Genomic DNA, 25,725 nt, shown 5'->3' with positions numbered 1-25,725 from the left:
GGCAGGCTAACTAGTCCTGCTGCTGGTCTCTGCTAACCTCCAAGGTCAATTTGCTCTTGTAAATTAGGACTAATAAAGATTCATCAGGCCCGGCATTGGCAGCGGTTGGCAACATTTGCAAACCTCACTGCTTTCTCCTTCTGGCCCATGTAGAGAAGGGACAGGAAACTCCAAAACTGTCCAGCTCATGTTTGGAACTCTTGTTTCGAATTGCATTCAGGCACCTTAAAAAAAAATATCCTCAGTGGTGTCAAATCCTTGACTGAGGACTTAAAATTTAGCTTTAGACCAAAATAATTTTGAGGCTCATCTATTAGAGCAAGTGGGCACCCGTATTGTGGGAAGCATTGGTATTCACTGAAAAACTGAGATATGGTAAAATTTATGAGATGATGTCTTATGTAACTCTAAAAACTCTAAAGGCAGTTTCAAAAAAATAGGAAGAATACTTTGGTTGGCGGTGGTGTTACTGGACAAAGTGCACACCACCAAAATGGACTGCTTTGAAGAACTCCTCTAGCCAAGTATGTTCTGATAGGCATCTTAACAGAGGCCTCCTTACATCACACTTGTACCTCATGGGATATTTATTCTATTTCTATCCACCAATAATGAAGTTTTCCCATCTTTCTGATATAGTTTGCAAAGACTCTTCCATGATACAAAGTAATCTTACAGTGGGCAGACAAGAAGGAATGTACTGGTTCCTTGCCTCCCAGACGTGGATTTGGGGAGAAGAGGCACTATTTGTTTACTTGTCTGTGAAATGAAAGCTAGAGTTCCTGTTTGTGACCATCTGATTTTATCACATAGAGATGGAATTCCAAAAAAACCCTTTTTGTTCAACTGTGTAAGCATGAGGCATTCCTCATTTTTCATTTGATCATCTACTAGAGCGACAAATATCTGTTAGTGCACAAGAGGGTCCTACTGACTGGGTTTGAATTCCGATTTTGACGGTTCTTCGTGGACACATTGTTTAACCTTTCTGCTCCTTGGGGTTGTGTGTTTTCGTATGAATATAGTCCTAGCAGTTGCCTTATAAGGTTGTTGGGGAGGTGGGGTGGGGATTGAATGAGTTCATCTTGCTTAGGAGAATGCTTGGTACATAGTGGAGGGTCAGTAAAATGAAGCCACGCTCATTACCCATGAGTACATGTTCTCTTTTGTTTTTTTTTTTTAACTATACAGTATCACTTGTATGATTATCTTTATTACTGTTTAACTTCTACCTATTTGTTGTCTTTATTGCCAGTTAACTTATATTTGTTCATCTCCCCAACTCAGTTGCTAGTTCCTTGAAGACCCATCTCAGTTTCTTTTTAGAATTTCACGCCGTGGTCCAGATTAGTTGTCCAGTGTAGATTTATTGACTGATTTTGGATCTCTTTGGAAATAGGCTTAAATAAAATTATGGAAAGAGCCTAAATGTCCATCAACTGTTGAATGGATAAAGAAATTGTGGTTTATATACACAATGGAATACTACGTGGCAATGAGAAAGAATGAAATACGGCCTTTTGTAGCAACGTGGATGGAACTGGAGAGTGTTATGCTAAGTGAAATAAGTCATACAGAGAAAGACAGATACCATATGTTTTCACTCTTACGTGGATCCTGAGAAACTTAACAGAAGATCATGGAGGTGGGGAAGGGAAAAAAAAAAAGGTTAGAGAGGGAGGGAGCCAAAACATAAGAGACTCTTAAAAACTGAGAACAAACTGAGTGTTGATGGGGGGGTGGGAGGGATGAGAGGGTGGGTGATGGGCATTGAGGAGAGCACCTGTTGGGATGAGCACTGGGTATTGTATGGAAACCAATTTGACAATAAAGTTCATATTTAAAAAAAAGAGGCTTAAATAATTACATATGCTGAGCAAGGAGTATCTCAGAAATGATTGGCTTGGTGTCATTTCATTATTTCTTCTCAGAAGCTATATTAATATTTTAGTGCTGGTTAATTTATTTTTTTTTTAATTTTTTTTTCAATGTTTATTTATTTTTGGGACAGAGAGAGACAGAGCATGAACGGGGGAGAGAGAGGGAGACACAGAATCGGAAACAGGCTCCAGGCTCTGAGCCATCAGCCCAGAGCCTGACGCGGGGCTCGAACTCACGGACCACGAGATCGTGACCTGGCTGAAGTCGGACGCTTAACCGACTGCGCCACCCAGGCGCCCCCAGTGCTGGTTAATTTAATCAGTGTTCAGTGAATGCTTATGGATGGATTGACAAACTAAATTGTTCTGAATGCAACCATATGTTGACATGATCATTTTGTAGGTTGTTAATTTCTTCAGCTAACCTCTTGCCTGTTACCTGTTGGATTTTGCCCCCAAAAAGATATGCTGGTAGGCCTAGCCCCCAGTGCCTCATAATGAGACCTTACTTTGAAATAGGGTCATCCTAGATGTAACTAGTTGAGATTGTACTGGAGTAGGGTGGGCCCTTAATCCAAGACAACCAATATCCTTAGAAGAGAGGAGAACACTGCACTAAGACACAGACACATAGGGGCAGCTCTATGTGACCGAGCTTGGAGTGGTACAGGTACAAGCCGAGGACTGCCAAAGACTGCCAGCCACCGCCAGAAGCTTCCCAGAAGCTGGGAAGAGGCAAGGAAGGCCCCTCCCCTGGTGCCTTCAGAGAAGCATGGCCCTGCACAAACTGTGTTTTCAGGCTCCTAGCCTCCAGAACTGGAAGGGAAGAAATTTCTCTTGTAGGCTATCCAGTTTGTGGTACTTCGCTAGAGTAACCCCAGGAAACTCAGACAGCTATCCGTTATTTTGCCTTTTCCCTCCTTGCTGCTCGAAGAGTGTTGAGTACCCGGAGATTTCATCTCAAAGGGCTGATTTGCCTCTGTTTTCACCAATTACCCATCTCTGGCCTGTAATCCTCTCTCTGTTTTTCTAGAAACTGCACATCTGCTTTTCAGTTCCTTTCTGTTCCTCCCTCTTCCCCACTAATTCCAGTTGGAGGGATCTTTGTCAGGAATGCCATTCTGAGAAGGTCCTTGGAAAGTAAGGAGATGTTCTGGACTGGCGCCTTCGTTGCTACCCTAGTGGTGACTGTTTCCATGAGTTTACTCTTCCTTTCAACAACTACTATCTTAATGTTTGCCTAAGAAGGTACTTTTCACTTATAAATTTCAAATGGACTTTTTGCAGTAGTTTCTCACAGGGTAAGATAGTTTGACAAAATGCAGTTTTATCATAGAGCACATCAGCGGGGTTCATGAGTTTGGGAACTGGCAGGTGGATGGGGAACTTGATCTTGTTCCTATTTTAAAACTCTGTTTACTGGCAGGTATTTGATGGTTACAAAATCCATTGGTGGATTTAATCATTTGTTTAAATGTATGTAATATTACTAGGTAGCCTTTTAGCATCAGAAAAGTTAACCTGATGGTAGCTGACTTTTTGAAGGGTTTATGTAGCATACCAATTTCAATTCAGGGAGCATTGCTAGGGTTACCTTGTTCCATGGCCACAGCTCATGCCATTGAAGCCAATCAGCTGCCTTGAAGATGTGCCATTTGTCACGAGGGGACCGTGTAATAGGGTGGGTGGATCAGCTCAAATCCATCACTAACTGCTGGAAAAAATGATTCAAAAAGCATTCGACACCGGATCTGAATTACATTGCTTGTAGCCAGAGGTCCTTGCAGCATTTAAAGAAATAGAAGTAAGTGTATTGTGATCTCTAAAATGAATAGTAAATATCAAAGGGCTACAAAGAATGAGTTTCTAAATGAAATAGATAACATTTTATTTTTATTATTAGTTTTTAAGATTTTATTTTTAAGTAATCTCTACACCCAATGTGGGGCTCGAACTTACAAACCAGAGAGTTATGTGCTCTACCTACTGAGCCAGCCAGGCACCCCTGTTTAACATTTTATAATTTCCAAAGAAGAATCATCAAAACAAAGCCCCTGGAGCCCTGAGATTTGATGTGGCTGAGACAAATTGAGCTGTGGTGCATATGTGTTGTGTGTGTCTATTTGGACAATAAGCCACTTGCTTTGATGGGTGGGCACTGTTGCAGAATAAACACAATTAGATTTACTAGAAACATCTAGCATATTTCTACATCCTTGATCCAGAATAGAAGGTGATGAGGCAAAGTCCCCATGTTAGGGATCCTGTGGAAAGTTAACCTGGGCCAGGAGTCCAGTGTTTTGGTTTTGTCTCTCTCTCTCTTTTAATGTAAGTATGCATGCTTTAAGGCTATTCAGAGCCTTGCCAAGATGAGATGGGTCATCTTAGAAGGTGTGTATGCAGAGTGCATAGGCAGTGTTAGACATCATATATTTTATGGAAAATCCAGCCAAGTGTATTAGCACCAGCTTGCAGAATGACTTAGAGTTCATCAAAGCATCTCTGTAGGAGGGGGAACTTGGTATTTGAGCGCCTCTGTTTTGCCATCTGCTGTGGTAGTATCATGCCCATTTCACAGACTGGGAACTGTAGTTTGTCCAACAGTGCAGAGCTGTTATTACTAATCAAGTGACAACATTGGGGTTTGAAACACAAGCTGGTCTGAGTACAGAATCCCTTTTTTTCAACTGTAGCACCCGGTTTTGCAGCTGGTCATAGTGCATTTTTATAAGGTATAAGCTACAAATTGGGAGTGGGTAACAGCTTCTATTTTAGCTTAAAAGGACATGATTGTCATTGGGGTGAAGAAAGTTCATTTGGAAATCATTTATTTTAATAGTTTAAGGCAGAAGGGTGACAGCTTGTTTTTGTAAATAAAATCTTACTGGAATACAGGCACACCCGTTCATTTCTGTATAGACTTTTACTGTTTGTTTGTTTGTTTTTTTTAAAGTAAGCTCAACACCCAACGTCGGGCTTGAACTCATGCCTCCAGATCAAGAGTCGCATGCTCTACTGACTTTGCCAGTGAGGCGAACCTGCCTTTTGCTGTTTTAGTGCTACAACACACAGTTTAGTAGCTGCAACAGAGTCCGTATTGCCCACAAAGCCTAAAATATTTACTATCTGTCCCTTTGTAGAAAAAGTTTGCCAACCCCTGTGCAAAGGAAGATGTATAAAAATGAAACTCCTAGTTTTACGGACCATCATTTGTTTCCCTGTGGGTTGAGCACATATGGAACTTGAATTGATGGTGTACCTGGTCTCAAATGGGCTAGGATACAAACATTTCTCATTTGTACAGAGTGGTTTCTCAAGGCATCATTTTTATTTTCTTGCCTCCTAGGTGGTCTACAGTGAGAGGAACTTCAATGCAAAAATCAAAAGAAGTTAATTTTGTAAATCCTGTGTTTACAGGCACTCCGGGTACCTAATGGAATGCTTGAGTGGTTCTCATTGGGGGTGACACTCCCCCTAGAGGTCAAATTGGAAATGGGGGGGTGTTTTTATTTTCAGTGTAATGTGTTGAAAAATACATTATTTAACAAATTTTTTAAAAGAAAAATACATTATTATAAATCACTGTCCTTTTGTTTCTCCTTTACACTGAAGTTGAGGCACTATATTGATTATTTTTTGAAATTGTGTTTAGATTGGTAGTATCTATGATTTTCATTTCAGGCTAGCAAAGGGCCTTTGCAGGAATTTGCTTTAATAACAAAGAGAGGATTGGATCTAGTGGTATTGAGCACCACTGCCCTAAGTATTTGGCCTTTTTTTCCAAAGCAGACTTCCAAGTAAAGAGAGTGCCTTCAGAAAGACTTGTAATTCTGGACCCAGAGACTGCTTACGCACAGCTTCTTGCTCACTGGCAGGCTTTAGAAGTGGGTTTTCAGACTGGGTAGCTTTCCACAGCTTTCAAAGGAGCCTCCAGAGAAAGACTATCTTTACACTTCATTTACACGTCAGCACAGAGTACGAAAGCACATTGAGTAAAATCCAAAGAGAAGGCCCGTATGCACTTTGTCACTGTACATGGAAAGTTTGCATAGATCACTAATTGAGGGCCATTGATCTCCAATCACGTGCCCATGGGAGTTAGAACTCCTCTTGGAGTTTAGATTTTGCTTGCAAAGGCCCTGTGAGGTGGAGGTCAAAACTATTTTCTAATTCTGTTAGATTTTTTTAATGTTTGTTTATTTTTGGAGGAGAGAGACAGAGCCAGAGTGTGAGTGGGGGAGGGGCAGAGAGAGAGGGAGAGACAGAATCCAAAGCAGGTTCCAGGCTCTGAGCTGTCAGCACAGAGCCCGATGCAGGGCTCAAACTCATGAGCTCTGAGATCATGAGTTCAGCCTGAGCTGAAGTCGGACACTTAACCAACTGAGCCTCCCAGGCACCCCTGTTTTTAGATTTTTAAAAAAATCTATTTATTTATTTGTGGAATCTATTTATTTGTGGAATCCTGTTTTTCATATGCAACAGAGAGGGCAGCAGATCCTTAGTCTGGAAGTAGGGTCTGGTGGAAGAGGTTTCTGTACCTGAATTGGAAGTATGTCTCACAGGAAAGGTGTCTAGCGTGGGCTGGTAGGGCTCCAGTTCTTTGTGGTGCAAGCTGCTTCAGAGCAGCATAAGTTAATGTTGCCCTTCCACTGCCCAGAGTCATCCGCCTTGAATATCCTGATGAGCCAACTGTTGGTTCTACTGTTTTCTTAAGTTTGTGTCGACTTTTGGCTTAAATGGAATATTGGGTGAATGACGGTTCGGTTCTTTGGCTAAGTCTTTATTGCCCAGGTCATTTATTTAACAAGTAAGTAAAACAGACCAGAATCCCCATCTGGGGGGTGGCTTGTATTCTGGTGGGGGAAGGCAGACACTAACAACAGATTATGTGAAAGGTGGTAAGTGGTAGGGAGAATAGACTGATAGAGGCAGAGAAGAGGGGGAGACAGGCAGAGAGGGGGAAGAGAGGTGAGAGAGACAGGGTAGGGGGACAGAGAGAGTGACACCATGAGTTTAGTTGTCTTGAATTTGATGAAGAGGGACTCAGTTAAGGCCGTGTTGTGACTTTTACATTTGATATATTAAATAATGCCTCCTTTATGTAGCTTTATGTGAAGGGGTTAGGGGGCCCCAGATTGCTTGCCTAGATGAGTTGAGTCTTAACTACTTCTTAGTCTCAAACTCCTTTTCTGCTGAGATTGGCACCAGTGACACCCAACCTGGTTTCTTTCAAAATGGGGACCACTTAGAAGCGCTTTTCTCTGAGTGGAAAGGACACTGCAGTGTTAGTCCAGAGGCCTAGGCCCTGCCACTGACACACGCCCTCGAGGCTCTTCTGGACATCTTCTCTGTCCTCAGAGAGGATTGGGCTGAATGTATGACAAAAGTTGTTTTCAGGATCAAAAGTGAGAGATGCCCACCTCTGGTTAGATTCCTGTAGAGTGTGTGTGTGTGTGTGTGTGTGTGTGTGTGTGTGTGTGTGTGTGTGTGTAGATATAGATGTAAATAGATACAGGGATTAAGCTTCATTTTTTACTTTAAAGCCAGGGTAGCCCAAATTCAATGTTGTTGGTTTTTTGTTTTGTTTTGTTTTGTTTTGTTTTTAATAAAAAGGAGTGAAACTCAATCTTTAGGTGTCTGGGACAAAATATAACCAAAAGGGTATTTTCATGTACTTTTTAAAGAAAAGCTTTATAACTAGGTCACCACCGGCCATGCATTATCCCTGTGTTAGTTAACTTTCTAGCTAGTATTTACAGGGTCAGGACTAATTTGTAGCATACTTTTTTGTGATGTCAGCATTCAAGAAGTATCCTTTCATAATTGAAAAAATGGTAATAATTTGTTAATGTATATACTAGAACATTCTTCTGAGCCTGTTGTATATATTCGTTCATTCATTTTGCCCATCTATGCTGCAAAAAAAAAAAATAAATAAAATAGAGATCATAGCAGCCAAAGTCCTGAGAAGTTAAGTAACCCGCCCCACGTCAGTGAGTTACAGAATCAGGATTTGAATGGAGTTGGCTCCAATAACTGTGCTCTCCAACATCGTGCTGTTCCAGCTTCTCTGCATTTCAGGGATCAATTGGAACCATTCAACAGAGAGGTTCACTGATGAGATTTTAAAGCGAACCTCATGGAACTGACCCATGTTACTTGGACCATTGGATTTCTCAGATTTGTGCTTGATCCAGCTTTTAATAGTAGTAGTTTCTGTGTAACTCTAAAAATGACTTTAGACATATTACAGTTGACTCTTGAACAACTTGGGGGTTATGGGTATCAACCCCTCATGCATTTAAAAAGCCACATATGGGTTTTGACTATGCAAAAGCTTAACTACTGCTACCCTACTGTTAATTTGGAAGCCTTATTGATAACATAAAGTTGATTAACATATTTTGTATGTTGTATATTATATATACTGTATTCTTACAATAAAGTAAGCTAGAGAAAATATTAAGGGAGTCATAAGAGAAAATACATTTACAGTACTCACTCAACTGAAAAATCCATGTGTGAGTGGACCCGCACTCTTCAAACCTGTGTTGTTTAAGGACGAACTGTATTTGATTCCTTACAAAAAATGTCCTAAATGGGCATATCTATAGAGCTAGAAAGCAGGTTTGTGGTAGCTTAGGGGCAGGGGGAATGGGGAGTGATACATGACTAATGGATACAGAGTTTCTCTGTGATGAGAATGTTCTAGAGTTGGTGGTGGTGATGGCTGCGCAATTCCAGATATACTAAAAACCAAGCAGCCACTTGGTTGTACGCTTGAAAGGGGTGAGTCATGTAGTGAGTTGTTGTATCTCAATAAGATAGTTAGAAACAAGGAGGAAATTTTCCTCTGTTGTATTTAATCCATTTTATTTTTATTTATTTTTTAAATGTTTATTTTTGAAAGAGAGAGTACGCACACATGCACGTGAGTTAGGGAGGGGCAGAGAACGGAGGGGAGGGAAGGACAGAGGATCTGAATCGGTGAGCCAGATGTAGGGCTTGAATTCATGAACCTCTAGATCATGACCCGAGCCAAAGTCAGATGGATGCTCAACCGATTGAACCACCCAGGCACCCCTGTATTTACTTCATTCAAAAAATTTTTTTTAATGTTTATTTATTTTTGAGAGAGAGAGTGAGACAGAGTGTGAGTGGGGGAGGGGCAGAGAGAGAGGGAGACACAGAATCGGAAGCAGGCTCCAGGCTCTGAGCTCTCAGCACAGAGCCCGACGTGGGGCTCGAACTCCTGGACCGCGAGATCATGACCTGAGCTGAAGTCGGACGTCCAACCGACTGAGCCACCCAGGCACCCCTACTTCATGGACTGAATAAAATAGGAATACTCCTCTTTTCTTTTATGACTTACAAACATGAACAGGAAAGTGAAGACTGAATTGACTGTGTAACCCAGCATTTTAAATTTCTTATATTGACAGTAATAATTTAACTTTATTTGAAAACATTGACCTATATTAGTAAAGTATTTTAAATATTACAGTATCTGATTATTAAAAAGTAATTTTATATCTAACTGGAGAAAATCCCCCAAGTACATAATCTTGTTTAGTGCATAGAATAATTTCAGGGCAGAAAAATGTCTGACTTGCTCTCGCTAGTCTATCTCATCCATTCTGCTTCTCTGAGATAATGAGTTATTTTGCTTGTATTTGAACTTGAGGTTAGGTCTTTCAAAGCTATTTTTTTCTTAACTGTTTTATCTGCATTTCACTCATTTCAGAATTACACATTGATCTTTCTAAAAAGCTATTTCTAATTTTAGATTGTGCCACCTCTTAATACTTTCAGATTTAAGTTTATAAAGAAGCATTTTATTTTGCCGTAATTACTTTCAAGCCTCAGGGTAGTTCTGGAGTTCCACTGTTGTAGGATTTGGTAAACCAGTAAACAAGCTCACCCCATTATGATGTTTCACAATATTGTGTATTTTGTACATAATCACTCATTGACCAAATAGGAGTGCCAAGTGTGTGCCAGGATGCAGCCATGACCCAGATGGACCCCATCCTTGCCTTTGGTGGCCTGAACTCCAGTGGGGGAAGCCTGGCAGTCGTAATCTTGGATGATTGTCCTCACGTAGCCATTCCTGCATCTTTATCCTGGTGTTTACCTCTTTGTCACCTTTGTCACCTCTGCATCTTTGTCACCTCTCTTGGTCCTTGCTTCTTGACCGTAACCAGCACTGTGCAGCTGCCAAATCACTAGGTTTTGTGCCAAGGTGTGTTAATACTCGCCGTGCCAGGTTTTGTTAGTGAGTGGTTGCTTTTTTAATGAGCCTCACAAAAAGATCCCATAAATATCTGCAGCCCCCTAGTTGATGTGGTTCACCTCCCAGTGACTTCATGTGTATCTCTCTGTGTCATTCACTTTGAGAAGGAAAATAACTAAAGCATTGCTTAGTTTCCTACTGTGGCTGTAGTCTTCACAAATCTAAATCCTCGCATTAAAACGATATTGTGTGTTCTGAATACGATGCTTTCATTTAAGTCTGAATTGTGATGAATATGCATTATTTAAATGAAGTATAAACTTTCCCTAGAAAACACTGATCAAATCAAATGTCGCTAATTTGATTTCCATCAAATCCATGCCACTTTAAATTGCCTCAATTTGGAGAAGACAGAATTTTTAAAGGCGAAATAAGTGTGAGGGTTCAGTTGTCTACCTTTTTTACTACTCTGCTTGGCTGCTTCTAAATTGTCTGTAAAAATTAAGAAGTGTAGAGATTTGAGGCGTGTTGCACGATTACTAAAGATGGTGTTTTTTTGAGATGACAATTTGAATGCTATGGATAACAATTCTGGGAGTATGTGTAATGTCTCCCACTGTGCTCCCCCAAGTACACTTAGCTGCCCTTTTCTTCCCCAGATCCCTGTACCTTTGTTGGAGCTCTTCCACGTGACCTGTGCTGTGCTTAGTCCCTCGTGTGTCTCGTTCCCATTGGGGAGACTGCTATGGAAATGGGGCCTGGAGAGCAGAGTCCTTTGGTTTTCAGTTGCAATACTCCAATCTCAGGTGCCTTATTGTTGGACATTGCATACAAATTCAGTTGATATTGAATGTTGTCTCTTTTGTTGTTGTTAGAGTTTCCAGAATGGCTTCTGCACCAACTTCTAAATATAATTCACACTCCTTGGAGAATGAGTCTATTAAGAGGGTAAGTTGTGTTTTCAGCTTTATTTGTGCCTCTTTTTCTGCATTTGTCTTCTTATATTTGCATGCTAGGTGGTCATTTCAGGCTTATTGAATTATTAATTTCATTATTCATTCACATAGTGTGAATTCTTCAATATATGTGGTTTTATCTGCTATCCTACCTTGTTCCAGAAAAGACAGAATGCCGTTTACGTGTTAAGTTTTGCATTTGTAAATCCTTTCGTGGAACTTGAGCAGGCTGTTACACCTTCCTAAATATTGGCCTTATTTTCTAATTATGATAAAATGGTTGTATGACCGAAACAAATACAGCATTAAGAAAAAAATGTTCAAAGTATCAAGGAGAAAATTATGTCATTAGAGAGAGATTTTGAAACCTATATTGAAAGGAAGGGTTGAATTTAAAATAAGCTTTACTCATGGCTCTTTGAAGCTTTTGATACATTTACCAATTCTCCAGCTGAAAGGTTGATTTACACCCCCGCCGGCAGTGTACTGAGTGCTGAAGCGATCAGAAGGAAGCCAACTAGTGTCTTTGAATTTGTAGCTCCCTGAATACTAATGAGGGTGACCTTTTTTTTAAAAAAAAAATAGTGTTTATTGTCCATTTGCTTTTCTTTTTTGAAGTGGCTGCTCGTGTCCTTTGCCTGTTTGCTTTTTGGGGTGTTTGAGGGATACTTTTCTATTGATTCATAAGTGTTCTTTACATATTGTGATAATCAGTTCTTTATAATATACATTACAAGTCTTTTTCCTAGCTTATTGTTGGCTTGTGATTATATTTGTGGCATTTTGATTTTGAAATACAGAGGTTTACATTTTTTTTGTGTGTAATCACATCCCTCAGTCTTTTGTATTTCATATTTTCTGCTTTGGGTGTCATGTTTACAAGGACCTTTTTCATCCTCAAGATTATATAAGTTTTTATTGTGTTTTGGTATCGTTATGGTACAAGAAGCCGTTCTAAGCACAAGAGTTACTTCATGAAGCTAATTGTAAGTCCATGTGGAATGTGACTCTAATAGCGTATCCCATGTTAATCCCATGTTATCCTGTGTTAATCAAACATGTGTTTCCCTAATTTTGTGGTTGACTTCTACTTTCTTCACCTAGCCCAGAACTCTGGTCTTTAAAGGGTATAATGAATATCAATGCTTGTTACGCCTGTGTTTAGTAGTGAGAGGCAGCACTAAAGGGTGTTGATGATCTCTTTCTGGTCTTATCATTAGTGTAAGTTGTGCAGGTTTGCTCCCCATTGGGGAAGGCATTCCTGGCTGGGAGCAATCTGTCTTGCCCTCCTAGTTAAAATGCTTAGCTCACAAGCACTAACACGTGGAAAATTGGCTAGGAATTTTCACATTGTGCCTGAATAAAAATGATAAAACCATCAAAAATCCAGCAAAGCACCTAACTTTGACAGCTTGTATCTGACCTAAATACACAACTGACACTCCCCTTATTTCATAATACTTCACATCTGCACAGCCCTCGATAAGTCACCAAATGGTGCCTTGTGCATTTTGTGTCACCTCATCTCAAAAACCCTTTGAGAGAAGTATTACTAACTTTACACATGGAAAGTCATGCTGAAAAAGTCTTGTGCCTGAATAGATGTTAAGGATGTGGACATAGGCAGCGCATCCTTGGCATTGATTGGCATGGACATCTCAGTAAGGTTGGGGTCGACTGTGGGTGGCTAAACTGCTCAAGTTCAATTCATAGTTTAAGTCTCAACAACAGATGTTGGCGAGGATGCGGAGAAAGGGGAACCCAGTTATATACACACACGCAACTTGCCATCAATATTCATTAGCTGTGTTAACTTTTAGTCTGTAAATAACATTAGCACACTTTTCAGTATTAATTTTTAAATACTGGGTCCAAGTGCTTTACAGTTAACAGCATTCAGGAAAGTGATAAAAAGTCAATATCAAGCATATTCTTTTTTTTTAATTTTTTAATGTTTATTTATTTTTGAGAGAGAGAGAGCGAGAGAGACAAAGCACAAATGGGGAGGGATGGAGAGAGAGGGAGACACAGAATCTGAAACAGGCTCCAGGCTCTGAGCTGTCTGTGCAGAGCCCGACGCGGAGCTCGAACCCATGGACGATGAGGTCATGACCTGAGCCAAAGTCAGACACTCGACTGACTGAGCCACCCAGGTGCCCCAATATCAAGCATACTCTATAGACACACTTTGGCAGCTTTTTAAAAAATTTTAAATATTTAATCATCTAAATAATGGTAAATATCACTGTAATTTTTTTCTTTTTAAAAAGTATGTTTTTGGTTGGTTGTGTTCCAGGTTGCTTAAAAACCTGTGCAAATGTAATGTCATTTCTTCTGATGCCCCTGTTTCATTTCCAGACTTCTAGGGATGGAGTTAATCGAGACCTCAGTGAGACTGTTCCTCGACTTCCAGGAGAAACTCGCATCACTGGTAAGGGTCCTATGAATTTAGGATTCACATAGTATGATGAGCGTCCCAGCAGGGTCAGGTGGCTTCAGTCCCTCCTTCTCTTTTAGAAGTCACATTGAGATAAATAGGCTAGCTTTGTTTGAAAGTGTTAACATAAAGACAACCCTCTGCATTAGTTTCTTGATCAAAGAGTTCCTTCAAGAGTTTCGTGTGGTCCAGGATAGTGATATTTTCCCCTCTGTACCCAAGACTGAGAATTATTTTAGAAAAGTGGATTATCTCTTGAACGTCCTTGTTGGAGCCCTAAGCTCTCATGGTTTGAGGTTGTAAGAACAAAGTAATACTAAATTTTTCCAGCCTATGATGTGTGCTTTTTAAAATGATCAACCTAAAGACTTAACATCTAAGTAGTCTTCCTTTGAAATATAGGAGACCATATTGGTTTAAAATATCTTTCATTTGTCTGAAAACATTTGTAGTAATGTAGTAGTACATTTGTAGTAATGTTGATACAATATTTTGATTGTTTACTTATTTTTTTCATGATAAATTCATATTAAGGGGAAGGGATTTACTTTGGAAGGACCAGATCATTCTGGCTTAAGAATACAGAAGCATGTGACAGCTTCTAAGCCAAATGCTGATGTTGTGGGCATTCACATTTTGTATTGGGGTCAATACCCTCCCTCACCTCAGATCACCACATATTTGGTGGTGACACAGTTACCATTGTTTCAGGGAACCCTTTGGTTTGTTAACTAAGATCTGGGTTGTTTAGGTTAAATGGCTAAAATATGGTATTGATTAGATTAATGTCATAAGATATGGTCCCTTTGTGAATTAGTTAGCCGTGCACCATGAGAAACTATTCCATGTCCACAGACTTGCACACATGATCCTAGTCTTGAAAAGACAACCAGTGGCATGTGTCCATCCCAATTTCTGGATAAGAGCAGAGAGGATAGCTTACTTTGGGCGGTCTTCCTCTATGAGCTTTTTGTGCTCTGTATCAGTCAGACGCTTAACCGAGGTAGTAATTTATTGAATTAGCATGAAGTAGCCTTACTGGGTATTTTTCATTTAGTACCCGTGGAGAAAGGGATTTCAAAGTAGTTAAAAAAAAAAAAATAAATAAAACCCAGTACCACATTCAAGGACACCCTTGAAAGATAACAGAAGGATATTTTTATTATAATAAATTTACTCTCCTGATTTAGTCTCCCCTTATGTTTGAGTCCACTAAAGATGTACTATTCTTTTGGCCATCTGTTTTTTTAACACTTAAATAATTGAAGTGAATCAAGCTTAACACTCTTCTCTGGACTTTTAGAAAGAATAGACTATAGAAATATTTCAACCACTGACATTCATTTATTAAAAACGTCATGATGTCGGTGTGATTAGAGGCTGGCAAACCGCAAATCCTGTCTGGTGGTTAGGCCATGAGACTGTCCTCCTCCATGAGTTGCCATCTTCTGGTTGAAGTAGCTCCGTAGTTACCTTTATAGCCACCTGGGGGGAGCAGTGGCTGTACCCTCCTTCACTTCTGCTCTCCAGCTTTTACCACCTTGCCCAAGCTGGTGACAGCATTTTGGTCAAGCTCAGGGGAGCAAAGCTGGTGCCTGGACGTGACGTGTGGCCCCTCTTGACCTAGCACGGTAATGTGGAAACATTGCTGGTGCTTGCTTTTGACTTTTCTGGTGATCTTTTTTTTTTTTTTATTGTAGTTATTCTTAGCCAAATAGTTTATATTAAATTAGTGCCATTTGTTGTGTATTTTGGTATATATTTCCATTATTTTAGGGTACTTTTTTTATCTTAATAGACAAAGAAGTTATTTACATATGTCCTTTCAATGGCCCCATTAAGGGAAGAGTTTACATCACAAATTATCGTCTTTATTTAAGAAGTTTGGAAACGGTAAGTAGAATCTAAGACCATAAAGATGACCCTAACTGTTAAAGATAATGCTAAACTGTCTCTCTTCTACCTTGCAAGACTGACTGTGGACCAGATTAACATGGGAATGCATTTGCTTCTCAGCTCTTAATTTTTGGCTTACGCAAAGCTCATTTAACACTAACACCTGTATATGTAGGAATAGAGTGAATTTAAAAAGAAGTTTTTATCCTGGGAAATACTGGGGAGGGGTTGGTAACTGGACCCATTTGCTAGCCTGGAGAAGTTGGTTAATATAGAACCGTGGTTCTTCACCAGAAGCACAGATGAGAACCACTTGTGCTGCTTAACAGACACCACAGATGTCCTGGATGTCCTGCATCAGAATGTCCATATCTGTAGTTCAGGTGTGGCTGTTATTTTTAAAACTTTACAGAGGAGGATGCTGATGTGAGTCTCTACTCTAGAACTTTCCTAGTGTTCAATTACAAAGTACCAGGTAGCAGTTTAGAACTAGGATGCCTATGGTATGGCTTAGTGCTGTTCTACCTTTTCATTCTAAGATGAAACGTTTGCCATAGCGTTTCAAGGAATGTTCCACTGATGGAACAATGAAATAGAGACGAGGTGCTCTAGAAGGGAAGGGAAGAGTATAGCTGTTGTGGCTGACACGGAAGGACTTACAGTAGATAGGTTGTTGTCTAGGCCAGCCTGAAGTGGCAGCTGTATTTTGGGGGTGGACCAAGGGGGGAATAGATAGATAGATAGATAGATAGATAGATAGATCGGTTGGTCCAGGGTACATGGAAGAATAGCCTAACAGTGGTTTATACACAGGAGATGGTGAGACTGTTTGGAGGAATCTAGCTTGTGTTTCATTGTTTTTACCCTATAATTTCTTCAGGACTGTTATTGATGCAATATCTTGATTGAATCAAGGCATATGACTGATGCTGACTAAGAAACATGGGCTGAATGGTGGTGGTACACTTAGGTGAGGTTATACACTGGTGTTAAAGGCTCATAGCCATCCAAGAAGGGTGGTCTCTAATGTCTTGCTGTGCAGGGCCCTTCCTCTGCAGCGTTTCTAATGCAGTACAGTTGAACACCCAGAAAGCACGTGTGTCCAACATGTGAAAAACAGCAAACCAGCCAATGTGCTAGACTACACAGGTGCAATTTGAAATGGTCTTAATCAACCAGGATTTGGGAGTGAAACTAATAATATAAAGTTTAACATAGGTAACATTTACTTCATACAAACCGGTTGTACCAATAAAGGGTGGAGGAGGTCTGTCTTAATAGTGGCTCAAGCTTATTTGATCTAGTAATTGGGCATGATTGATTAAAAAGTTAATATACCTGTAGGCTAAACTAACAAAACTATAATATAATAGCAAAATGAGACTGTAGTCCCATCTGAAGTGTCGTGTTCAGATCCAGGTGCTATGTTTTGAGAGGGACATTGGCAAACCAGCAAGGGTTCAGACAAAGGGAACAAGGCTTGTGAAGAGGCTGTAGTATGAGCGATGATTAAAATAAGCGTCGATGTTTCCTCTGAAGACCGAAGGGAGACATGACAGAGCTACATGACAGAGTGTTTGGAGTGCCTTCTGTGGAGCAGGGATCAGACTCATTCTGTACAGCTCCCAAGGGGCAAATTGGGACAGATTGAGAGATTTTATGCTGATACATGCAAGAGTTGTCAAAAATGAGAATTAAAGCAAGTGTTACGGTGCCTTTCCCCTCTAAGAGTCTTGGCTCGTTGGGCTGCCACGCGTGCCCAGTTCCATTTCATGCTATCACTGATGATGAACTGGGGAAAATTTTTTTTTAAATTTTGTCTTTAATTTTGAGAGAGAGCATGGGAGGGCCAAAACGGGAGTGGGGAGAGAGAGAATCCCAAGCAGGCTTGGTACTGTCATGTAGCAGAGCCCGATGAGGGGCTTGAACTCACAAACCGTGAGATCATGACCCAAGCAGAAACCAAGAGTTGGATGCTCAATCAACTAAGCCATCCAGGCGCTCCAAGTGGGGAGATTTTTTAAACTGGGGTGCCGTGACAGGATTGTATGATCTCAACTGCATAACTATCCGTAGACAAGAGGCCAGAAGGAAATATAGCAAACGTCTTAGTACTTGGGGTATCTGGGGAGTGGAATTATACATGCTTTGTTTTGTCCCTTCCACTTGGAGTGAGCATGTATCACTTTTATAATTGGGAGAACACTTAGCAAGCTTTATTTTGTTCTTATACAGCATCTTAAGAGGTGGGGATTAGCACCGAATGGGTGTACAAAATGCCCATTTGACACCAGCTACTAACTTTTTCCTCCTTCCACTGTTTCACATAAACCTTTTGACCAATTGGCTATAACATTTAGTCCAAGTATAAAAGTGGGAAGCTAATGGCATAAAACACCATATAAAGAAAGCCATGTAAGTGGTTCTGCAGAAGCCTCAAAGCATAGTCCTCATAGTGTTTCTCAAAGTCTAAATAAGAGCATCAGTTATGGATTCTGCTGCAGACTGTGTGTTTGGCAAAGAGCTGTCCTCTCACGGGCATTTGGAAGTGGATACCTGTGTGTTTCAGGTATGTAAATACTGCAGTGGGACTCGGCTGTCCCATTTGGTTGAGGTGTCAACGGCAAGTTTCCTGTCTGCCCCACCCACCCCTGCACCGTCCCCTTCCCAAGGACGGTATAAGCACAGTGGCTGTATCCTTAGATTGTCATCGTGGCCCTCCTTCATGACCTCCCCCTCCCCCACTGTCCCCTGCATGCTGCCTGCACAGTGATCCTCCATGGAACGAGGCCAGCCAGCTTACTTCTCCATTCTATAACTCTCGTTGGCTCCCCATTGCCCATAGAATAAAATCTGCTGTCCTTTATATGGCATAAAAATCCTTGCAGCTTCTCTTGCTTCGATCCACACCACTCCTGCCCATACTGTTCTTAAACCACCTTCCCTTCTCCCAACACGCAAGGCCCTTCCATGCATCTGTGTGGATGCATTGCACGTGCTGTTCTCACTGTCCCCAGATGCTCTTTTCAGAAGCTGCTGTTTGTCCTTCAGAACCCACCTCAAAAATCACACCATCTTTGGAGCCTCCTCCAGCTCACGGTGAGGGACCCCCTCCCTCTTTGTGTCTCGGTAGCCTTTCCCCATGCCTCTCTGTTAGCATTTATTGCTGTGAGCCCTTCACTGGCCAACACTTCCTTTTTCCTTTTCGTGTTTGTTTCTCCTGAGCACTTGCCGCCACCTCCTATTTTATATATGTCACTGCTTTGTCTTGTTCCTTGGCTGTGTGAGGACAGGAATGCTTGTCTATCGCCCCGTGTCCCCTCTGCGCTTAGGGCCTGGCACATTGAAGGTGCCCAGTCGGGCTGTGCTGAATGAAGGAACTCTGGTGTTCTTTACTTGCTGCTATGTCTGTGGCCTTTACTAATGGTGCGTCTGCTTGGTCCTGTGTGCCTAGCTAGCACGGTGCCCACTAGATAGTAGGCACTCAGTAAAAATGTATTCCGTGAGTGAACTCGGGAGGGAACAGGCTTCATTGCTGTGGTGTCTTTTTTTTTAAGTTTGTTTATTTTAAGAGAGAGAGCATGAGCAGGGGAGGGGCAGAGACCTGGGTCGGGGGGAGAATCCCAAGCAGGCTCCACACTCTCAGCATGGACCCCGACAAGGGGTTGGAACTCATGAACCGTGAGAGGTTTTGACCTCTCAAAACCAAGAGTCAGGGGCGCCTGGGTGGCTCAGTTGGTTGAGCGTCCGACTTCGGCTCAGGTCATGATCTCACGGTTTGTGAGTTTGGGCCCCGTGTCAGGCTCTGTGCTGATAGCTCAGAGCCTGGAGCCTACTTCGGATTCTGTGTCTCCTTCTCTCTCTGCCCCTCCCCCACATGTGCTCTGTCTCTCTCTGCCTCTCAAAAATAAAGAAAACTAATAAAAAAAAATTTAAAAACCAAGAGTCAGACACTCAACCAACTGGGCCACTCAGGCGCCCCTGTCACTGTGGTTTGACCTCAATGTAGGCCCCACTAAATCGTGGCATCTTGAATACCAACATTGCTTCTGGAGTTTGGAAATTTCATAGTCCCCTTTTCACCTTGAGGGTGTTCAGGAATTTGGCTTGGGGTCGATCTTGTGACCACAGCAGGGACACTTTAGGCACATAATAGTCTATAATCAGTACACTACCATGGGGAAGACTGCTTCAGCTTCCCTTCCAGGAACACTGGGTTCAAGTGCTATAGTGGGTTAGAAAAGCAAAGTAACCCTTTGTTCACGTGCTCATACCTTTATTCCGGAACCTTCAGCAAGCAGCGTGGTGAGCTAACACTGAACTTGGTGAACAACTCAAAAACGAGTAATCGGGGTGTAATATGACAAAGCCCACACTGGTTGCATAATGCCACGAGGTTACGAGGGAGAGGGTGATTAACTGTGTGATGACTCATAGCATGCTTTGTAGAGGAGGTGATATTTGAACCGAGTCTTGACGAATGGTAACAATTTCCTGGACAGGAGGGAAGAGAGGGAGGAGCACATCAGGTAGAGAGTTTCCCTATCACTTGTATGACAATATGGAGAAGACCACATACTGTAAAACAGCTGAGTTGTCTGTTGGAGATGGAGGGGAGCAGGTGGCAGGAGATGATACTGGAAAAAGGGTGCACCCCAACAGTCTCACAAGTCACGTGTCAGCGCCCACCTTCTGTGGACAACCACCTGGTGGATGTGGGTTTCTGGAAGGGATGTCAGGTTGCAGTGTGTCTGATGGATTACGGAAGGAGACTGGAGGGAGGGAGAGCAATGGAAAAGTCAGCTGTCCAGGGGAGCATCCCGGGCCTCACAAGGTCACCGTTGCGCCAGGAGGAGGCAACAACGTGGAAGGTTCAGGAGAATAGGGTGGCCCTTTGGAGGCGGGAGTTGGAGGAAGGACCTCAGGTGGCAAATGATGCCTGTGATCCTTTGCCTTTGAAATGAACCTCACAGGAGAAGGAACATGCGTGAGAGAAGCCCCTGGGGCTCTCAGAACACGTGGGCTTGATCACCGTACAACCACTGGGTGGAGATGTCTCTGAAGCAGTTGGAAGCGTGACTCTGAAACTTACGAAGTTGTTAGCAACATCAGTGTTGGTGAACACCGCATACATCCATGCGATTACCTGAGAAGAAGATGTGACAAGGACATGCGGGCTGTGGCGAGAACCCTGGGGAGCACGAGCATTCTTGGTGGGGGGGAGGGGGCGGGAAACAGGGGGAGTGCCAGCATAGAAGAGAAGCGGCAGTCTCAGCAGTAGAAAATGTGAGTGAAGGCTTTGGTGGAAGTCGGTATAGAAGAGAAAAGACTCAGGAAGGGAGCAGACCACGGACGGAATGCTGCAAGGCTCAGTGGGAGAAGGAATGAGCAAAGGCCACAGAGGGTGGTCATTAGGTCACTGGGAGCCCTGGTGGGAACCGATTCTGTGGAGATGCCAGTCTGATCGGCATCTCGCTCCTTCCACCTTCCAGGCCTCGGCACAGCGGGCTTGTCTCCAGTCTCCCTCCCCAGGGCTTCCCCTGCTCCCTGGCTGCAAAGAACTCCGCTGCCTGCTGGCGATGCTCCTTCCCACATGCTGTCCCCATCTGGCCGCAGCTGACAGGCAGAGCGATTCCCTGGTCATCCGTGGGCTTCCTTTGGTTTCAAGTGCCACCTGTCTTTCTGGCCCCTTTCTCATTCCTTGCTGCCCGCTCGAGACCCCTTGCCTTTTCACCCACCATCCCAGATGCCTGGACCGAGGTGGGGGCCTTCAGCTCTGCCTCCCTCCCCAGTTCCTTCCTTCCTGGTGCTCTAGCTTCTCTGGGTGGCACTGCTTGTCTTCCAGTCATCCTGGGATCCCTGCTCCTCCACTCCCTTCTCCATAGTCCTCTTCACGTGTGCTGTGCCCCACCTTAGTCCAAGGTCTTGTCCCAGTCTGCTGGTGGGGCTATACATCAGCTTCCCTACCCGCAGCCTCTCCCCACTCCCTTCTTTCTGGCTCCCAAAGACATCCTGATAGTCATGCCCTCCCCTTCCTCAGAGGCTTGGCTCCTTTCCTCCCTCATTTCCAGTGCCTTAGCCAGGGAATTAGGGGCACCTTTCCACCTCTGTCCGGTGTGCCCACTTTGTGCTCTGGCTCAAGTGCCCTACTCACTGTCCCCTGACTAAGCCCTGTGCTTTCTGTTCTGGACATGCGTTCAGGCCAGTTTTTTTCACCTAGAGCACGCATTCATCTCTACTAGAAAATTATTTTGGAATATTGAAGATAGAAAGTTTATAAAGAATACCCTAAACATCTACGGATCCTCCACCCAGCTGAAGAGACCCCATCTTCCCTTTGCTGCGGAGGTAATCCCACTTGAAAGTTGGTATTTCTTGCTCCTGGTCACCCACACACCCCTTTCTAAACTAGAATGGACTACAGCAGATGCGTGGCAGCTAGACGAATACAGGGTTTTGGGCCTTCCAACTGAGCAGTGCTGATGAGATGAGAAACATGTTGTGCACACACCTTCCATTTTCTGATGGTTAAGTCAGAAATAGTGTGTTCTTCCTGGATTAAATGCAAGGACAAATCTCTCTGAAAGGAACACAGTGATTCCATTCTCCAGGCAGAGTATTACCCAAAGATTCTTCAGCCCCATTTAAGACCCTCTATAAGGATATGGGACACACGTTCATCTTTACTTGGTAAATGTATTTCTTTGAGGGACTAGAAAAATGAGGTCCATTTCCTTAGCTTTTCGATGGTTTACCAGTCAGTGTACAGACAGGACTTGGAGAAGTGAGTTGAATGGATGGCGGTGCGTCCGTCAGAATCTGTCTCTCAAATACGCAGTTCTGACATGAGCTTTGGGCAGGTGCTGGGTATCGTGCTAGCTGGAAGCCGGGTGTTTAACAAGAGTGGGAGCACTTCGGTTCTGTGGTCTTCGTCACTGGCTGCAACTGGAGGTGTAAGCCTCGGACACCACCCTTGCCTTGTGGTATGGACAGTCAGAGCCACATATGTATTCTTTCCCAGAGGGAAGGCCCATCTCATTCATTACAAGGATGACTGACAAGGATTCCTATAATACTTTTCTTTTTAAGAAAGTCCATTGGAGGCTTTTCAAGATTGTTCTTTCTTGGGTTCCTCAGGCTAATAGATTTAGCACCTGTTTTTGTTTTAAGGGAGCTGAAATAATGCAAAAAAGACTGTAATAATAAAATATTCTCTTGTGTCTATAAGTAGGAAATTCAGCGGGAATGTGGGACCTGCGCTGTAGGTATTCTGCTAAACTTCAGTCTTGAATCCTCTTACACTGCTGCTGTAAAATGAATGCTGTCTTTGGTTAAAACAATGCCTGCTGCCACCTTCGGTTCCCTTGCCCCTTGTTGCCATATCATTCCCACTTTTCCAGTTCCCAAACTTGAGAGTCTGTGGGCTACTGAACCCTGCTGTGCAAGTCCAATAGTAGATTTAATTCATTAGTCCCTTTACAAGTACAGGCTTTCAGACCTCAGGGTCTCCTTCCGCCTGGGCAGTTCTTTGGATTTCAGGTTGACTTTTTCTGTCCCCCACTGTGTCACTGACAAACCCTCCATGTTCTTTAGCGGACTGCCTCTCTTGTTCTGCTGAACAGGTAAAAGCCCTCCTCCTTGAGCTGCTTACCTGCCCCCCCCCCCCCCGCCGCCACTACCCACTGATATCTGTTTTCACCCATCCTTTCCTCCTCTCATCTGAGAGGAAGGGACTAGTTGCGTTTTTGAAAACAAAATTCCTCTACTTGAGCCTTTTTTCCTTTGCTCTTTTACTTCCTCTGGAGTTTAGTGCCCCCTCAGTCATTCTCTGTCTTCCAGTTGTGGTGTCTGTTGGCTCCTTTGCCCCACCCGGCCCCACAGACCTGTTCACGTCTCTATGTCTTGGATCCCTGCTACCCCCCTGCCCCAACACTACCATCCTCTTTCTTCCCCTTCTTTAGGGGACTTCTTTAAAAATTAGTCCACACTCACTGCTTCTACCTCCAGACTGTTAACTCATTCGTGTTTTGTGGTCTGACTTCTGTTCCCTATTGAAAGTCCTCTTTCAGTGCTCAATTCCAAGTGGGCTTGGTGGAGTTCTCAGCTCCTTTTAAAAGTGTATTTATTTTGGGGGGGGGGAGAGAGAGAGAGAGAGAGAGAGAGAGAGAGAGGCAGACAGCAAGAGAGAGCATAGGGGAGAGGCAGAGAGAGAGAGGGAGACAGAGAATCCCAAGCAGGCTCTGCACTGTCAGCACAGAGCCCTATGTGGGGCTCAATCTCACAAACTGTGAGATCATGACCCGAGCCAAAATCAAGAGTCAGACATTTAACGGACTGAGCCACCCACCCAGGCACCCTAAGCTCTCAACTCTTTAACTTCTGTGCAGTGACAGATATTGTTGACTACTCTTTCTTTCCTCTGTAATTTTCTCCATATTTCTTGGGTCTTCCCCCACTTCTGCCATTTTGCCTTTATTGCCACCCATTTTTTCCTTCTTACTTCCTAGATATATATTGTCCCCAGAGTTTGCTTCTTTCTCAGCTGTCAGTTGCTCTCCAGTTCTATAGCTCCGGTCCTAATCTTTCATTCCTTATTTGTTGACCATTCGAGAGGCCGCTGTGTGTCGAGCACTGTGCCAGATGCTAGGATCCAGTGGTGTGCACAGCAGACACAGTCTCTCCCTCATGAAGCTTTAGTTTTGATGGAACTGCCAGGCATTAATCAGATACTCATACCAGGTATATGACAACAAGTTGTTGTGTTGCTTGTGAGTAGCACAGGCGTGCAGTTGTTTGAGAAGCCTGGGAAATTGTCCTGAGAAAGTGATGTTTCACCCCTGATCTGAAGAATGAATGTGAAAAGAAAAGAAAGAAAACAATGAATAGGAATTCCCTAGATGTTCGGCAGAGACTGGGTGGGAGACAATGGGCAGAGAGAACAGCCCGTGAGAGGCCCTGAGAGCAAAGGGAACACGGACCGATGAGCGAGCGGGTGGCTGGGTTGGTGGTGGGAAGAACGGCAAAGAGTGAGCGGGAGGGAGAGGGGTTGGGGGCCAGATGGCCGAGACCTGGTAGATCCCGTTAAGGATGGAGGTGTTTGGAGTTGAGCAGTGAGAAGTTTTGGAAGCGCTTTAAGCAAAGGAATGATACAGCCTCAGACTGACTTTTGTAAGCGATCAGCTGTATGGAGGGCAGACTCTAAGGGGAGCAACGGTCCATGCAAAGAGGCTGCTGTGCCTATTCCAGTGGCCCAGAGAAGTTGCTGCTAGAAGTGGAGAGGGGTTGACGGACTCAAGATTGATTTAAGAGATAAACGTGGGAGACCGGATGAGGGATAACAGAGAAGGGGATGTCAAGGATGACTCCTAGGTTTCCAGCTTTTGTAACTGCGTGGATGGAGCACCAGCCACTGAGATGGGAAGACGTAATTGGGAGAGAGAAACATCACATGATTAGTTCTGGACGTTCTGAGTTCAAGGGGACTTTGGAATCTCTCCCAGTTCTGTATTTCCAGCTGCCTCCTGGTTATCTATACTTGATTAATTTACCATAACCTCCAGCCCAGTGTATCTCAAAGTGACCATGTTAATCTTTCTCTAGAACCCCTTTTTGTGTTCTTTATGTCTCTTTGTGGGACCACATCTCTCGTCTGGGCCTAAATCTGAGTCATTGTTGATGCTTCCCCAGTGGCTCATTGTCTCCTCTTCTCAAAACACATTCCATGGATCCCATTCACCCCAATCCAAACCCTGGGGTGCTTCCCAGGGAATTCTCCTGCCATCCTTTTGTAAACCTGACCCACTTGCTTTTTTTTTTCCCCCTGCAAAATCCCCATACTTTCCCACATGTGTAGCTGATGTCACTGTTACCTGTGTTTGGAAGGCAGATCTCCCAGCTGCTATCATTCCATCCTGTAAGGATCATTTTTCACATTGCCATTGCCCCAGAACCTTCAGGAGACCCAACCGATAGGAAATTGTTTTGCTCTCCTCTGATCTCTCAGCCCATTTGTCTGGATGTGGGTGGTTTGCTTTGGTTTTTGTGGCTCTTGTACTTGCGGCCTGGCGGCATGGCTATTTGGGTACCTGTGTGTTCTCTCCCAGTCTGTGCCCTGGCCTCCGTGAGGGTGGTGCTTGCATATTGCCTCCGTGGCTCCCGGCATCCAGTGTGGCTTCTGTTACTCTGTACACACTCGAGAGAGAGAGTAAATGCTTGCGTCTCTGCAGAGTTTGTGTTCTGTTTACTTCCCCACTATTTTAGATCCTTAAATGTATAGAATTTTGAGTTAGAACGGGCCTTTGAGAATTCTTAAATATTTAATGA

At 43.2% G+C, this 25,725-nt stretch overlaps 1 protein-coding gene across 3 annotated transcripts in view; it reads left to right on the top strand.

The window, feature by feature from the left end:
• The window catches only part of MTM1 (myotubularin 1), a 97,448-nt gene that overhangs the window by 12,596 nt on the left and 59,127 nt on the right, over positions 1-25,725 (top strand). Inside the window, exons 1-4 of one of the 3 annotated variants that reach the window (XM_040467367.1) lie at positions 5,285-5,306; positions 10,989-11,061; positions 13,428-13,500; positions 15,305-15,399. In XM_040467367.1, coding sequence (XP_040323301.1) covers positions 10,999-11,061; positions 13,428-13,500; positions 15,305-15,399 — 231 coding nt within the window. In that variant the 5' untranslated portion in view covers positions 5,285-5,306; positions 10,989-10,998. Of the gene's footprint in view, positions 1-5,284; positions 5,307-10,988; positions 11,062-13,427; positions 13,501-15,304; positions 15,400-25,725 lie in introns of those variants that run through there. The other 2 variants (XM_040467366.1, XM_040467368.1) reach the window with 2 other exon arrangements.

This window comes from Herpailurus yagouaroundi, unplaced genomic scaffold (assembly GCF_014898765.1).
Source record: "Herpailurus yagouaroundi ecotype Mexico unplaced genomic scaffold, PumYag 67440, whole genome shotgun sequence".
In the NCBI taxonomy this organism is placed as follows: domain Eukaryota; kingdom Metazoa; phylum Chordata; class Mammalia; order Carnivora; family Felidae; genus Herpailurus; species Herpailurus yagouaroundi.
Note: the sequence above shows the minus strand (reverse complement) of the source record. Positions and strands in the feature narration are given on the sequence as shown.